Raw genomic sequence first — 17,749 nt, 5'->3', positions numbered from 1 at the left:
AAAAAAAAACAAAAAAAAAAAGTACTGTTCGCTCATTAAAAAAAACAAAAACAATAATGATCGAAATAAAGACTAATAAATAATGAATATATTTGTTATGTTATTCTAAATAAATAAGGAATAAAATAAATAATAATGATCGCAGCTTCCAGCTCACGAGGACTTTAAGCGCCACAAAGTCATGTTTATGGTAACTTTAGAACCTCTAGAGACATGAGGGAAAAGTGCCAACATGCTCAATCTACCAGTTTTTTTTCCTTTTTTTTTCAAAGAAGAAAAAAAAAAAACAGCAAAAAAAGACAAGCCTGTGGCATGTATTTTAAAATAATGCTTTACCACTGCCATTTTGCGCACTGTTGTGTTGTGAATGCCCACATTGCTCCATTTATTTAGTCATGAGGCTTTGAATATGGATGATAAGCATGAGTGAAAAATCGGTGTAAACAGGCATTTAAATATACGATAAAGCAAAAAAACTGACCTCAGTGCACCAGGTTTCACACAGCATCTTCTCATGCTGAGCAGATGAATGACCCTGACTGAGAGAACGGGAAGCTCTGAGGAAGAACAAGCAGAAACAAGTTGAATGGGCTTTATACACAAACTGAAATGCATCATTTTATAGTACATAAAACAGAAACATGGTTCATGCTTTCTAATAAAACTAAAGTGTAGGTTTAATGTCAGAGAAAGAAAGTGAGCTGAATATTTGCCTAAACTGAAAATAAAAATGTTAAAATATGCAAAATGTGAATACCTGTCACACAGTACAACAGTACATATTGTAAATGGAAAAACAGTAAACACATGCCTTTTGGGCTATGTTTAGATTTTCATCTTGAAGTAAACTAATGCCAACACATTAAAAAAAAAAAAAAAAAAAAAAAATAGTGTTCATGACTAAAACAAGCCCAAACACAATGTGTAGATTTCAAGATAATTCTCACAGTGCCATTACACGCTGCTTTGCTAAAGCTTTAGGATCTGCCATCTGATCTGATCCAACATAATCTGAAAACGTTGGAAAGCCATATGAAAGTGGATCTCAGTTGTGGTGGATGTATAGTGGGTATAGTGGTTAGAGACCGTGAGCGAAGACCAATTGGGGACTGTGTGCTCAGTGTATGCATTGGACATCCTGAGAGCTGTAGATGGCACATGTTATACACTCTGTCTATCACATGTTATCTTCTTAAGGAAAAATTTGCATAAGTTCTAGGAGGTGATTCTACAAATTCTTTTTGATGACTGGCTTTCACTTGGATGTTTGCACTACATTTGCAATGGTGTGAGATAAGATTGTCCTACTGGTTTGTCAAGTTTTCAATATTCTGAAATCACATGACTTTTTATGATGCACACCAAGGAATTTATTTGAAATGTGCTTCAATCTTAGTTTGTGTGTTATTGTTTTATTGAATAAAATAGCAGGCTCAAATGAGCAAATAAATTGCAAATCCATTCTACAAATTTGCATAATCTTGACACAATTCACTGATTATGCAAGATCCTAAAATACACATAGAACTAGGTGTAAGGACACACAGCTATTGACAGCTCTTTCATTGACCATTGAAAATGTACACAACTAAAAATACTGGTCTGTGGTTTATTTAATCTGTTTTTGGGTACTTACTGAACTAAACCCCATATGGTGAATCACATCAGGAAAATAATACATTTATATATATGGTTGAGTATCGTTTTGGTTATTTTATGCTGGTGCTAAATCAATACTTTTTAAAATGGTATGAGTGCCAAAACAGTGCCTGTAGCGATTCTTTTAAACAACAAAATTATGGTGGATGACTTTTGAAAAATATTTTGTTTGACAAAATAATTTTTAAATAATTTTAATTGAATAAATTAAAAGTATAAAAAAAATTTAATTTGAAATTTTACATCAATTCCTATTTTATATTTTTGAATTAAATTGCATTAATATAATTATTTTGATCATTTGTTTGTTAGCATGAATTTAAGATTTGCATTTAACATTAACTTAGATTACTACTAAAGCCTGATTTATACTTCTGCGTCAAACACCGGCGTATGCTACGGCGCTGACGCATAGCCCTTCGCCGTGGCCATCGCCGTCACTGACGTGCACCTCTCAAAAAATGTAACTACACGTCGCAACGACGCGTAGCATAAGCTCTGTGATTGGTCGGCTTGGTAGCGCTGACGAGTCTGGGCGGGACCGATAGGCGCGCGAATGGCGCGACGCCGCGCGAGCGATTGTTTACAAGTGTGGAGTCCCGTGAAGGAGCTCCGGATGGAAAGTTTTGTTTTGTGTTTACCTCATAGTTAAAGTTGTTGCACGTCCGCCGGTTCCTGCCTCAAAATGAGCGAGTTTGAGCCACTTGTACATCCCGGAAGTGTTCAGGAAATGCAAAAAAGTAGCGAAGAAACTTGACACAGAGGAACATTTACACCTCACTGCCAACTAGCGTTTCGGAAGTGTTAATGCAGACCGGCAGAGACAGCGCGCAGAAGTATAAATGCACAGCCACGTGCGTTGCCTGCGCCGTGGGTTACGCCGGTCACCTGACGCAGAAGTATAAATCAGGCTTAACCTGTGGATAGACTGTCATCAAAATCAGGGAACACTTTTTTCTAGGGTTAGGGCTTGTGACCACGTTTATGTACATCAGTAATCTCATTTTATTTACCTTAATCTGAATAAGACAATAATATGATGAAGGTGTTTAAACGAGTTGCTTTTTTTAATCTTTTTTTCATGATCTAATTTTACATATTATAAAAAATAATTTGATTACCATCATTGCATCAGCACGCCATCCATGTCCTTGTTTTAGCACCAGCGGCACCAAATTTATGCAACGAAATTAATTTGCTGATTTGGTCTGGTGCATACCGGTTACAGAGATATCGGTGCCAAAATGGCACTGTTTCAATACCCAACCCTTTTTATATATATCTTACCTGGACAAGACCACAACCATGGCATACAGATCAATGGCACAGTCAGCAACTCGCTTCAGAACAAATTGTTCATCTAAAGAGAAAAACATACAGAAATCACACAATTACCACAGGCAAAGGTGCAATCTCAGAAGCATACCCTTTAAAAGCTTTTAAGCCACAAATGACTTTGCTGCAGTATGGACAGTATACTTTATCAGAGAATATACAGAAATCAGAGAGTGAAATTCAATACCTTTTTTTAATTTTCTTTCCTTACATTTTAAGACCTTATAACAACTTTTCTACCAGAAACAATGGCGAGATTTTCACTTACAGTACATTTACTAAAAATTAATGTAAGAAATTAATCCAAAACTAAAACATTATTCATATACTGAATCTATTAAATTTAGCTAGATCAGCAGGTTGGCGCCTGTAGAACTGCAGAAATAATGGTGTTGTCTTGCTTACTGCAGTAAACAAAGCAGCATGATGTTAAATCTATTATTCATTTCATAAACTACACAGCATCCTGATTATCACAGATTAAATTCAGGCAAACTTTAGCATACAAACATACAGTGCATAATCAAAATGATTTAAAATTTAATACCTTGCAAAATAGCATTTAAAACTTTAATGCTTTTTAAGGGCCTTAAATTTATCTACGTTGATTTATCAACTTTTAATACTTTTTAAGAGCCTGCTGACACCCTGAATATAAAAACCTTATTAATATTAAAAATCAGAAGATTTAAAGTATATTTTGCACTGTATCCTGATTTCAGCTTCTGCATCGAGTGATCGCACTACCGCACAGTGCGTACCATTCATGTAGCAGACGCTGTTGTGTTTATACTTCTGCATTCTGTCAGTTGCTCTGCAATAACAACTCAAAAAATGCTTGTAGGCAAGTGGGGTTTCCATGCTCTAGTTTCAGTGTTCGAGTTTCTCTGCTGGTGTTTTGAGTTTATGCCAGAAATGCATGCAATGCTATTGTGGCATTGGCTCAAACTCGCACTCATTCAGTAACTAAAGAGGAGGAAACTGGAGAATGCTCAACTTAAATCGTAAAATAAATACAAAAAAGCATCAATCTGGAGCTCCTGAACAGGAGTTAAACACATACAAAAATACAGACTTAATTCACCCCAGTGTTCTTGGTCTCACCCGCACTACTTACAGCTACCAATGGACCCTTTTCACAAGACTGTTATGACACGTTTAATGGTCATCATAATCTTAAATCCTTGACAGTTTTTAATATTTTGATTTTTAAGAAATTGTATGAGCATTTATATGCTTCTATGTATGTATAATATCACCTTTGTGTCAAATTACACATAACTGAATTACAGATTGTGCGAGGCATTTCTAATGCTGCGTCTATGGGGCTGAGAGTACATGTGATGTTGTTCTCTCCTCTGGCTGCCGTTGTCAGTCTAACACTATTTTTTTTGCTGTTTCCGAAAGTCTTGATAACAGCATTTTGGAGTTTTTCTTTTATTAATTCAGCAAATAGGATTGTAAAAATGATTTGTTGTACTCTCCCATTTACTGCACTCTAAGTTTACCCAACTATGACAACTTCTGCTGCTGACAATCCTGGAAAAGTGAAAAGGGTCCGTCACAATTTTGCGCTCCACATGTTATTTTGAGAGTGTCGTATCGGAGTATGGCGAAGTGTGCGACTGTGTGAAGGCTATGCCTGACCTAATGCGTGAACTCAATGCAGAAGTATAAACGTTCGGTGTCCCATTCATTGTCTGTAATTCTTAATATTTTCTTGTAAATATTTATTGTTCTTTTTATATACATATCTTTGCACTTATTATTATCACTATCTTTGTAAATAAACTCACTTTATTGCATTTAGTTAGTCTTGGTATTTTGTCCCTCACTTGTTGATATTGTGTGTTTGCTTATGTGTTTCACGCAAAATAATGTTACTCTCCTTCGCCTTGACTGACCAGCTTTAAGGTTGTAACACTTACCAATGATTTTCTTTCCATGCTTCAGAAGAAGCTCTTCTATAACAGCTCCAAACTGCTCAATGGCTTTAACAGTCTGTAAGAGTGAAAGAGAAGGAGAATAAAAGTTTTTGGCCTGTAATCAACCTCTAAATTTAGGCTTTAACATGCTTGTTTTTGTTTAGCAGCTGTTTTAAAGTATTATTTTATTTAATGCCATCCAAGCGCTGTGGTTAATTTAATCTCACCAATTCTCCACTGTGGTTAAGCTCTGGATGAACGGTTCCCTGCAGCGTGAGTCCAGACCCCAAACCTGCCCTCCTGCCAGATAGAGAGATAACGAAAGATAAAGGCCAGGGGTTATCAAGCTGATGCAAACACATGACACTGCAAAACCAAACTAATGTCTTGCAGAAGTGTTATGAGAGATATGAAGGTCTAACCTCTTGGCTCGCTTTGTGATTTCACCCGCCAACATCCCAGCATTACCCAGGGGGTTTTTTAACGCTTTCTGCAAACTCTTCAGTTGATTGCCTGCATTCTAACAAAAAAAAAAAAAACACACACATACACAAATGTAATTCCTATACTGTCTTCACACTTGAGTGCTTGCAGTGGAAAACACCAAGACCAAAATGCAAGCAGATGTCAACAACCACACGTGCTGCGACTGGTAGGTGGTTTTGCAGAACAGGAAGCTGTGAGGCAGGCAGTTGTGTTCTGAGTTGTGTTTTCATTCCCCGTTTACCTGGAAGCCGTTGAGAGCTACGAACAGGCGCAGGATGTCATTGGTCCCCTCGAATATTCTGAAGATTCGCAGGTCCCTCAAAACCCTTTCCACACCAGCGTCCTGCAACACAACATGTTAAACTGTGAGTGTGAGGCAAATGAGAATGTAAAGTGTCATCAAACAAATCAATTCATTATTTTGGTCAAGTTCCCCGAGGGAAATTACCCAATACATGAGAAAAGCTTCATGATGGGGAAAATAAACCTTGTAAATTAAAAAGAAGGTGTCTTAAGCTCTCTAAAGCTGCAATTATGAGTTAAAAGATTAATATTTACATGTAGACAATGGTTAAGTTGTCATGTGATCAGTTTATAAAATATTGGTATTAATAATGTTATTCTCAATGTTGCTTAACGTTTTGGTGGAAACTGTATTCCTTGTTTAATTTTCAGAATCTTTTGATAGGTAAAGTTCAAAATAACAATTAGTTTAATCTTTTGTAACAATATAAATATCTTTACTGCCATGGATAATTGATTTAAGCATCTATTTTACCCCTTTTTTAATATTTAAGCAAATTCTTTTATGTCTTCAGAATGTGTCTGTAAAGTTTCAACTCAAAACACCCTTAGATTATTTATTATACCTTTATGTACATTGGAAATTTGAGCTGTGAAGACATCGTAGCTGTTTTTGTTGCCTGTGCTTTTAATGCAAATGAGCTGGTTCTCCCCGCCCACTGATCCCTCGCAAGTGTCAAGAGGCAGGGAGATTGCTCACTATCGCTCTGATGGGTGTAGCCTTTTCCTTCTGCGTCTCGCGCATAAGCAGCACAGTGACAGACAAGAATGATCTCACTTACTACAGAAAGGGCTTTACCAGCGGTTATTTGATTTATGTAGTTATTTCAAGCCTTTCTGCAACGATGAGTCTCACACAATGTTGTTACACACATACACAAACACCCCCCCCAAACACACACACACAATTAGCTTTGCACTGTTTTTGTGACAGGATATAGGTTAATATCCACTGCTGCATGCACATCTGTCATAGTAATGTACAAAATAAACCTGATTTAAGTCCACAAACTGGGATTGAAGCGTCTTCTTTTATAATTGTACTGACACTAGGCGGCTTTGTCTATTACAAACATGCATTGCTTTAAAAACATTTTAAACTTGTAAAACTCATACTCAAGGTGCAGATGAACACAGAGAACTGAGATCTTTTAATCCCGGTTGCTTTGAAGATGTCCTGTCTTGTGGATATGATTATACGTGTTACTTTGGAGACATGTTAATATGCTGTCAATCAATACGGTAAGCAGTGAAGCCCTTCATTAGCATAAAACACTTACTTTATAATGAAATCTTACTCCTATTACTTATTATTGGATATCTCACACATTTTTATTTCACTTTCCTTTAATGCACGTTATATTAAAATATAAAAATAAGTGCAGCTGAGAGACGTGTGGCTTCGATTTTGTTTGATTTGACTAAGAACCCACAAACGTGAGATACTGACAAAATGATGAAAGACTTCTCTGGAAATGAGTCCGACTGCTCATCTTGATCACTTTCTGCATCAATTTGCATAAGCAAGAACCTTCAGGCTGGAAAAACGACTAGTACACTAGCGCAAATGTGGCATCCCAACAGCCATGAGAAAACATTAAAACAGCCACACAATCGATGTGAAGACATGACCTACATTCAGCACAGCCCAACTTTAGCTGTCTATGGTTTGAGACGGAAAGGTTAGCGCAGCTGTGTCCTCCCCTCGCTAACCCACTGCGCCTTTGCAAGACTCCTCCAGTTTTTCCACCAGTGCAAGACAAGAGCATTCAGGCCTTGAGAAGGGGGACTGAATGTGCACACACAGTAGGTGTTTTTCAGTGCTCACACTTTGAGTCACAGTGCACAGACTAAAATGTTGCAACTTTATTGTGCCAAAATTAGACTTTCAACCTGAGAGACCTGACAGAGTGAGGTATCTAAAAAGAAACCGACAAACCTCTGAACTAAGAATAGACCTATATTTGTCTGTCTTGACAACATTTGCTGACGATGTGAACATTAATTTATGTGGTAGATCCAAACTAGAGAACAACCTACAATTTCATGATAGCTACTTTGTGCTATTTGATTATTCCAAGCATATTCTAGGCATATTTTATCAGTTATTTTTGTGTTCTGATTCACGAAATAAAGTCTACATAAAATAATTTTTGAATATTTGTTGAATATTATTTATTGACTACCTACTATAAGAATGTGATAACTGGGTATAGTACAACTAATAGTGAGAGTTTAGGGCGTGACCAAAGACTATAGAATAAACAAGACATGTCACTCGTATTGTTTTGAATGGGGAAAATTCTTAAATCTTAAAGGGACTTTGGCATGGCTACTATGGGAGGCAAGCTGAGCCAGAGGGTGATTAGTCAATTTAGCATCATGTCTAATGCGTAATCTGAAAATTTTAATTTACACTAAAATGTTTTTACAAGCTTGTGAAATTTTATAAAATGTTTTAGATGTCAAATTTATTAATGTTACCTGTTGAGAGGAAACTTGACTAAAGTTTTTACAATACTTGCTAGTTCTTCACTGTTAAGGAGCACCTATGATGAAAATTAACTTTTGTGAGCTGTTTGGACAGAACTGCATGTAGGTATAGTGTGTCCACTGTCATATTGGAGTGACATAAACGCAACAAGTCTCTATTTTTCAAATTTACTGATGTTAAAATAGGATCTAAATTCCTGCATGACGCGCATATATTTATTTATATATATATATATATATATATATATATATATATATATATATATATATATATATTAGCACTGTCAACATTAACGCGTTAACGCATGCGATTAATTTTAAATAATTAACGCGTTAAAAAAATTAACGCAATTAACGCAGTTGCAGGTTTTTTTACTTCCTGTTGTGGTGGATGTGTGTTCAACATGCAATAAATGTGGATAAGACCAAGGAAGCACTTTTTGAAGGCAAGTTTCAGTATAAAACAATTAATCGCATCACCAGGCTCTCCAAAGTTACATGCAATTTCGGGTGTTTCATTTTTAACTTTCGAGTTCTGTTGTAAGTTGATACCGCATGGCGAACAGAAAGAAAATCCTCTGCATTTCGTGACTCTGTGTTCCTTTAAGGTAAGGTTCCTTTTAAGGCTACACGGTAGAATTTTAATAAGAGTATTATCTTAATCATATTAAAATCGGAGTATTGGTGTCTTATGTGAATGTACTCAGAATGTCTCTGGTGAAGTCGCGAGCTGTCAAAGACAGGGCATTACTCTGCCGTTTAACATGAGCCCTCCAAGTTTAGCGTGTTTCCTCATTAAACGAAACGAATCGTTGTGAAATACAATAATACTTTAGGACGCTTAGTTTAAGCCATAGATATATACACTAGATGTCGCCTGGCCTATTGTTGTCTATTGGACGGAATGCGTCAATAGCGCCGCCATCTTGCTACAGAGTAGCACTCCTTTGAAATGAATGCGGGACCAATGGACAGTGGAGGACTGTGGCCATCCAAAGCCAGAGATATACACATATACTCATATATCTATGATGGGGAGTTTTCCTGGATGTTAGTATGTATTTTTTTTCTAATTACGAAAATTATAATTTTACATCACTTTTCTACATTGATGGATCAGTGACCGCACGGGCATTCCTGACATAAAGCTTGTGTTTGTGTGTACAGAAATTTACTATTCACCCTCCCTGTTAAATTTGATCTAATCAGGTCCTGAAACACAGCTCCTCTCCTGCTTTCACTTCTCATACTGATGGAGGGAGTGATTCGTTTGTGAATGAATCTCCCAAACGACTCTTTCACTAACGTTAGCCGACAATAATACATGTTTCTGGCAGTGCAGCATCTCGTTGTCATATTTTTTTTGCATTGTTTGCTGATTTTATTCAACAAAACTAGCATAAGCCGAGTGTTTAGTGCGAGTTGGAGCTTCTTTGTCTTATGGTGAATGCAGTAATAAGTGACTGTTATCATCAATAACGCTACCTGATTAGCACAAAAGTTCAGAACATACAAAAACAGAAAAAACTTAATATTACCTATGAAATGTTCAGCCTTTGTGCTTTGATTTCTTTGTTTGCTTGTTTCTACACCCGTAGACAGCGCTAAAGTCCTGCATCTTCACGTAATAACACTGTATTGACTAGTGCGGTTGAATGACATTTGTCCTGGGAGCACTGTAGCAATGTGGCGGCGCCATTGACGCATGCTCAGGGTCCCTATGCGATATCTAGTGTATATATCTATGGTTTAAGCAAATTTGATGAACGTGATCATGCGTGTTGAATCTGAGGGGAGTCGCTCCAGTATGGAAGGCCGTTGGGGCCAAAACGTCTGCAGCGCGTTGTGTGTGTGTCTGTGTCAGGCCCATTGAGGGGTGTCAGGGGTGGAGTGAGCGACGTATCCTAGTAGGGGCGAGAGGGGTGTGCAATGTATTTAACGACCGGTTTGCAAGAAATTGTCATTCATTTGCGGGCATTTGGGAGTCTCTGTGCACTTGCGGGATACTCCTAGGCTTAGCAACTGGATGAATGTAAAGGAGAATTAAGCAAAAAATTTTCTACTCTATAACTAATGTTCTCAACTCACAGCAATAAAACTTTACAATGAGTGCAACAGTTTGTATTCTATAGTTTATTATTATAATTTTTCTTTTTCCATATCTGCAATTCCTGTATTTTGGCATTTTTTTGCAGTCCACTTAGAATCCAACATGGAAATCAATGTTTTCTTTATTGGCATTGATTGTTTTGAAATTTAAATGTCATTAACATGCCTGTGTTTTAATTTCTTTAATAAATATGGCTTTCAAGCCAGGATCTTGATGGTTTATTGTGGGTATGTTGTTTACATGAAGAAATCTGTTACAAGTTAAACAAAAATTCTATTAAACAATTATATTTTGAATTTAAATGTTTTTTGTCTTGTGTTTACATTAATTTTACATTTAAATAGCCAAAATTACAAGTTTCAGTATTTTAAATGTGATTAATCGCGAAGAATTTTTTTAAAAAGGTGCGATTAATTAGTTAATTTTTTTTATCGATTGACAGCACTATATATATATATATATATATATATATATATATATATATATATATATATATATATATATGTGTATGTGTGTGCATGTGTGTGTGTACTGCAAATGATATTTGTGTGAGACTTATTTCAGAAAGGCTTGAATAAACCACACCACAAATAAACTTGATATTTTTGACTTGTGACCTTATTTCAGCTTCATCTGTGTTTGTTCTACCACTGAATGCTGTGTATCTGACGTAATGCATGAGAAGCAGACATGCATGTCAGAACGGTGGGCGGAAACAAGTAGCTTATTTGGAATTACAGCCACAGGCTACAAAACAACCACATTGTCATCAGACAGCAAAATGGGCAGATTCTACAATATATAATAAATAATCTGACAGGTCATTTTAAAACTTAACAGACACATTCTGGAGACACCAAAGTCTTATCTTACATCTTGTAAAAGAGGTAAAATAGGTGTCCTTTAAGTCCTATAAACACACCAAGATGTAAGATGTAAGAATGTAAGATAAAAATTATCTTTAGGATATACATTAGTGCAAGGGATGTTTGCAAAGGTGGATAATTAAAAATATGCTTTATTTTTCTGCAGGTAATCTGGATGACACTGGTCACACGAGTAAAGTTGACAAGTGGAAATTAAAAAGATCAAGTCAGAATGTATATTAGGGTGCTTTCACACCTGTGAATCGATTCAGTTGTTCCGAAACAGAGATTAAAATTGTTACATTGTTGCTCTGCTCTTGGAGCGGTTCGCTTTCACACTGCAACGTTTCTAATCGGACCAAAAGAGCTAAAACAAGTCACATGCGAGTAAACTCTCCTTACATTGGTCAGAGTGTCAGGGTTTATTTTGCAGCGTCCCGCTCAGCTGTCAGGAGAGGTGGTGGTTTGGTGGTGATTGACAGGGTGCGCGCGCGTGACGTGTCTGAGGAGAGACGCAGTGGGGAGGGGTGAGAAGGGTGCGCGGCGATGCCTATTTGAGGACCGGAGGGAGACGCGAGATTACCGGGAGATCATCACTCGTTTGCGGGCATCCGGAGACTCGCGAAACTTCCCGCCATACTCATAATTCTCTCTTCATATAGCCGTAAGCCTATTACATATCCATAAAACACTGTGATATAACCGCGCTCGGATCGGATCGCTTTCTCACTGCAATCGAACCGCTCCAGGGTTCGTTTTAATCGAGCCGAGACTACCTCATTCAAGCGATCTCGGAGCGATTACTTTGGCGTGGAACAGAGCGCGATTGCCCTGTTCACATATGCCAATCGAACCGCGCTAACTGGGCAAACGAGATACGTTCCGAAACAAAAGTGTAGGTGTGAAAGCACCCTTAAATGTAATATACAAGTGCCACTTAAATACCAGAGCTATTGACCAAAATCAAGGGCCCAAAAGTTGGAAATGTGTCTTTTTCTATTGAGAAATTTATATACTTTACGTTTTAAATTAGACACCAGTGAGAAAAGTAAAGGTTATTTGTAGATATTGTCAAATCTGCAAACTGTACAGATGCCCTCTGTTTTTTTAACCATGCATAAAATGTCTCAGCAGTTTGATATACTTCAGTTTAATATAATTTTGTACAGCGCTCAGAATAATTGAGCACACCTCTTTTTGAAAATGAATATTTTTTTAATTTACCAGTAAATATGGGTCATATATTTTAGTGCATTTGAACAAAATGGATTTATTAAATATATTTAAATATTATTAAAATAATATTTTACACCAAACATAAAATGGAAACATAATATATTTAAAATCATGCAAATATAGGAAAACAAAGTTACAAACTAGAAAAACTTTAAAACTTTATAATTTTTATTTGCTTTTCTTTATTTTTCCTCTTTTAAAAATGTGTTTAATATTTTGCCCTCACATATAAATTTGGGTGCACTTGTTTTTGAACCGCTATCAGAAGTTATTTTGTCAGATAAGCTCCAGATTTGGCTTCAGTACTGACTAATCTAATGTATATGCACAAATATATTATTGTAAAGCTTCCTATAGATAATATTAAGGGGTGTACTCATACAGTATATCCTGAGCACTGTATTACTTTGTTTGTCCAGAAGATATGAGTGTTGAATGAGTTTTACAGTCAGGAAAAAAAAAAAAAACTACTGAAAGCAATAACTCTAGACACAATGTGCTACAGGAATAACAGCTATTAGGTCAAGTTAAAAAAAGGGCAGTGTTTGTGAAAAGTTGAGTCAACTAGAGCAACTACTCAGTCAAAAGTGTAACATTTTTAATGAAATGCATTGTGTATTTCCTGTTTCGCCAGAGAAGGTAAATGTCATACTTCTGCAAATGACTGAAATTGAAGCCTTAGTTGCAGCAGAGAAAGAAATCAGACTTTGTTTTTTATTAGTACTTTATGTTACATTATTGTAGTTGACTTAGTTTTTATTGTGAATTTATGTATGTTTATATTAATTTATATGATATTTTTCCATAAAAAGCCTTTATGTGATTCATTCATTTCATTCACTGTCATTTTGTGGTTTCAATTTATTTTATTTTTAGTTTGAAATATCAGTTTAGGATTTAAAAGAAGTATAGACTTGCCACTGATACAATAAAAAAATACAAAAAATACCCAAGTCAATACTGCAAGTCATTGAAGACAGAAATGGACTACATATTTGTTGTCGTTCTTGAATGGTTGGAAGCAAGTTATTTAAATAGAATTCTGAGAAATTAAAGAGGAAATCTCTCCCTTTGAATATTTCCAAAACAAATTCACAGTGTTGACCAAATGAAAAGAGATTTTTTCGTGTATGTGTGTGTGTGTATCATGCTTTATGCATTTCATTTTTTGTTTGTACCTTTCCAAGAAGGATTAAACATCACAAAATATATTTTAAACAAAACATGCACAATACAATACGCTTGTATCATGCGGTGGCCATTTTAAAGAACGAAAGCGAGGCTGCGGTGAGAAGAAACCCGGAAGTATAGGATCAGCACTGTAAACATGCTGTGGACTACAAACCTCCAGCTGTTGCCGTGATTTCAAAATGCAGATATGGTGTAAACATCACTTTAATCTCATTCAGGTAAGTTTAATTTAAACAATTAAAAGCAAATTAAGCATCAAAAAACATCACAATCTCTTTAAGAGTAATTCGTTTAAGTGTCCTCAGGCTTCAATTCAGGGCACCAGGTAAACACCTTTAGGACGCTTCCCTGCTTCAGCCTATGTAACCCAGTAAGCAATAAAACACTGCAGTCCTCTGTAGCACGCCCTTGTGTTGTCTGTAATAACCGAGTGCAAACACAGATACACAGACACTGGAGCATTTTAAAGCTGCGAAGATCAGTCGAGCCATCAGAGGATTGCTCCTCTGTGTTTGCACTTGGCAAACATCGGTGAACTGCATTGAACTGATGACCTTTACAGTCAATCACAGTCATTTCTGTTGAGCACTGGTTAACACAATGGCAAATCAGTGGTGTTTGAGAACACAATCAACAGTGCTTTAAATGTTAGCAACAAATTGACTTTTTTTTCCAGTTTCATGACAAGTCTAATATAGTGAAAATCTCTTCATTAACTTGAGATTGATAAATGGCATCTAAAACGCATGTTTGGGGAAAAAATACATTAGCCAACTGGTGCCATTTCACTTCACTTTGCTGAAAATGAGGTGTGATATCCCTTTTTATTTTCACTATTTATTTAGAATGGATATTCGGGCTCTCAGAAGGTGGTAAAATGCTAAATTTGTGTCACTTTCTCTTCGCTGATAAGATATACAGCCAGGTACACAACGTTCCTGTGTGACTCCAGGAGATACTTCAGAGTTTCCTCCCACCGCAGCCTCAGTTTCGCTTTTAAAATGGCTGTCGCATGAAATCAGTCAATAAACAAAAAATATTTACCTTCATGAATCCCATTCCTCCCATAACCTGGATGCATTCGTCAGTTACCAACCAGGCTGCTTCCTAGAATATCCAGAGAGTAATATAGCCAATTTGTGCATTCTTTATAAACACAACAAACCACATTAACAATCTGATGCACAAAGTTCTCTTCATGTGAATGTAGGTTGCAATAACAAAAACTAGTACAACTGGGTTAATCAATACGTTGAGTACTTACAGAGGCAAAGATTTTACTGATGGCCGCCTCAATCTGGAACTCCGTGGCTCCACTGTCCATGTTCCCACTAACCATGTAGGCCATTGACTAAATCCATAGAGAAAAGATAAATGGAGTGACAAAAAAAGAGAGAGGGGTCACTGTTAATAATGTTTAGAACAAACAAACTGCTTAATGTAATGGAAAACAGACATGGAAAGAGAACAGATGGGAAATGGACTGTTTTATTTTTGTACTTTGTTCGCACGTGACACACTCAATAACACAGAAATTAGCAGGAAACTTCCACTTCCCCCAAGTCATGTGGAAGAAACACATTTATGAAATGAGCACTGCGAGAGTGCGAGTAAAAGCGCTGGATTCTGCAAAGAGCATTAAGTGCTTGTTAACTATTTGATGTCGATCATCTTGAGTAAATTTACTTCATGTGTTTGATCAAACAAATGTTATATTTACAAAAGTCTATAAATAGATGCTGTTCAGAACATTCAGAAACTTCCTTGTTCTAAGCTCACCTCTGTCACATACTGCAGCATGGCCATTCTTGCCATTTTTTCCTGAATAGCTCCATAATTGTGGATCTTGTTGCCAAACTGGGTCCGGTTAGCAGCATGATCGACCTGTGTGAGAGGAAAGAAGAGAATTATAGGGACTGATTTATTGAACTGTCAAAAAATGTTCTTAAAGAGGCAGCACGAAGGCTTAAGACTGGTTTATACTCGATGCATCCGCTAGTTCGATTGAGTGTTCGCGGCGAATGTGACGTCATCGTGGAGTTTGTAGAGGTTCGCATTGGGTGCGCGCAACATGATTTCAACCGGCGGAACGCATGATTTTTTTTGAGACGAGCGAACAGAGCGCCGCATTTGATTTGAGTTGAATATGAAACATTTTGAAAAGATTTTGTCTGAAACAGGTACGCCTGTACAGACAACTTTACGATTCGTGATCATAGAGATAACCAGATGATCAATAATTATTGGCTAGAAATTGCAACAGCCATGGGAAAGGAGGAAAGTTTTTGTTAAAAGGTTTGGAAAAACCTGAGGGATATGTTTGTTAAAGCCAAAAGAGGCCATGGCAAAAGTGGAGACCCAGGTACACAATTACGGAAACATGTTTTTCCATCATTTATAGGTTTTACACTGATGTATATATTACAATTTTATATTTAAAACAATTTAATAATTACAAAACTATAATGAAGGAACAAATTATTTCTTTGATTACTGGAAAGGAATATTTAAACCGGTTTACTGATGGCCTGTTTTTCTAGGTTTTATTGGTGATAATGGTCCGGAATGTTGGGCCATTACTGACTTTTTATCATAAGGGGACAGAAACTAGCCAGACAGTAATGTGTGAATTGTGGAGTGGGCTTAATAAAAAATTTTTTTTTTTAAAAATCTGTCAGTACTGTTTTCAGTAAGTGTACATTTTTGCTTTTATTCTTGCCATAATAAAAAACAAATAATAAAATATATATTTGTAGAGCAAACCATTTTCTCTTGTTATTAATATTTTAATAAACTTTAGTAGGTAAAACTGTCCTAGATTTGAACAAAAGCAAGTGATGCATCGAAGTTTAAGTTAAAAAATTCTTGAATGGTTATAAAAATCCTTATAATCATTAAAATAATTTATGAAACCAATAAAAATATTTCGTTTAAAAATATTAAATGAGATTAATGATATGATGTATTTCCGGAAATGTCCTACTTCTCTGTTTCTCCGTCTGATTTTACGGTTTATTTCTTTTGACCGCCCCCTGTCGTTTTAAAGAATATCACAACGCAGAACGCAGCAAGTATAAAAGGCTCGTTTGTTTTGCGAGGTGTGAGCGCAGTCAGCGGATGTGCGCTATGTGGCGCCAGGCGAAAGTATAAATCCAGCTTTAGTGGTTAGCACTGTCACCTCACAGCAAGAAGGTTGCTGTTTTGAGTCTCGGCTGGACCAGTTGCCATTTCTGTTTGGAGTTTGCATGTTCTTTCCATGTTCACGTGGGTTCCCTTCGGGTGCTCCAGTTTCTCCTCACAGTCCAAAGACATGTGGTATAAGTGAGTTGAATAAACTAACTTGTCTATAGTGTATAAGTGGTGTGTGAATGAGTGTATGGGTGTTTCCCAATGCTGGGCTGTGGTCAGAAGGTAATCAGTTGCATAAAAAGTATGCTGGAATAGTTGATGGTTAATTTCGATGTTCCGATCTCTTAAATAGAGATTAAGCCGGAGAAAAATAATTAAAAGAGAGATCAAAATAAAGGCTTAGATTTTATTGAAACTGTCCATGCGAAATTCCTTATATAAAACTGACACAAAACTTTGCAGGAATTTTGCAAAATCAAAATTTTGCACCAAAAACATGACTGAAATTTTCATTTGCAACAAAGAAAAAATGTGCAAATATCAGAGACCATATTTAGCAGATATCATCAGTGCAATTTGCTTTAATTGGTTTGATTCTATCTTTGTTGAACTCGGCCTAAAAACACAGGGTGAGCGTAACACAGTGGATGAGGACTACACGGCTTCCGCTTTCAAAAGTTCTTGGTCTGAGACAAAAACACAGACACAGATGCCTGTGGTAAGAAGGAACAGAGTATGTTAAGAAATCACCTCCTCCACTGCCAAGAAAACTGCTGCAGTACACATTCATTCAGCCTCAGCACACTACATGAGTGCTTAATGCTGAAACTGCACCAGTGTTCTTACACTGTTTAAGCAAGCAAAAATTAGCACATTTTAAGACACATTAACACGTTTATATTAAGTGAAGTGTCCCAACATGTACAGTGCATCCGGAAAGTATTCATAGTGCTTCATTTTTTCTAAATATATCAATGGAGCGGATTCACAAAAACTTGTTGAATGTCCTTGAGTGG

General features: G+C 36.5%; 1 protein-coding gene across 10 annotated transcripts in view; it reads right to left on the bottom strand.

The window, feature by feature from the left end:
- Positions 1 to 17,749, bottom strand: part of acadvl (acyl-CoA dehydrogenase very long chain) — a 36,466-nt gene that overhangs the window by 3,429 nt on the left and 15,288 nt on the right. For 3 of the 10 annotated variants that reach the window (XM_087259868.1, NM_212611.1, XM_087259869.1), the window contains 9 exon segments: positions 15,384 to 15,488; positions 14,869 to 14,955; positions 14,649 to 14,711; positions 5,647 to 5,748; positions 5,342 to 5,439; positions 5,147 to 5,219; positions 4,923 to 4,995; positions 2,947 to 3,019; positions 482 to 557 (listed from right to left, as the gene is read on the bottom strand). In XM_087259868.1, the coding sequence (XP_087115994.1) occupies positions 482 to 557; positions 2,947 to 3,019; positions 4,923 to 4,995; positions 5,147 to 5,219; positions 5,342 to 5,439; positions 5,647 to 5,748; positions 14,649 to 14,711; positions 14,869 to 14,955; positions 15,384 to 15,488 (750 nt within the window). 10 annotated transcript variants of the gene reach the window in all.

This window comes from Danio rerio, chromosome 7, assembly GCF_052040795.2.
Source record: "Danio rerio strain M-AB ecotype USA chromosome 7, GRCz13ab, whole genome shotgun sequence".
NCBI classification, from domain to species: Eukaryota; Metazoa; Chordata; class Actinopteri; order Cypriniformes; family Danionidae; genus Danio; species Danio rerio.
The sequence above is the reverse complement of the archived record's forward strand: the minus strand, read 5'-3'. Positions and strand labels throughout refer to the sequence as shown.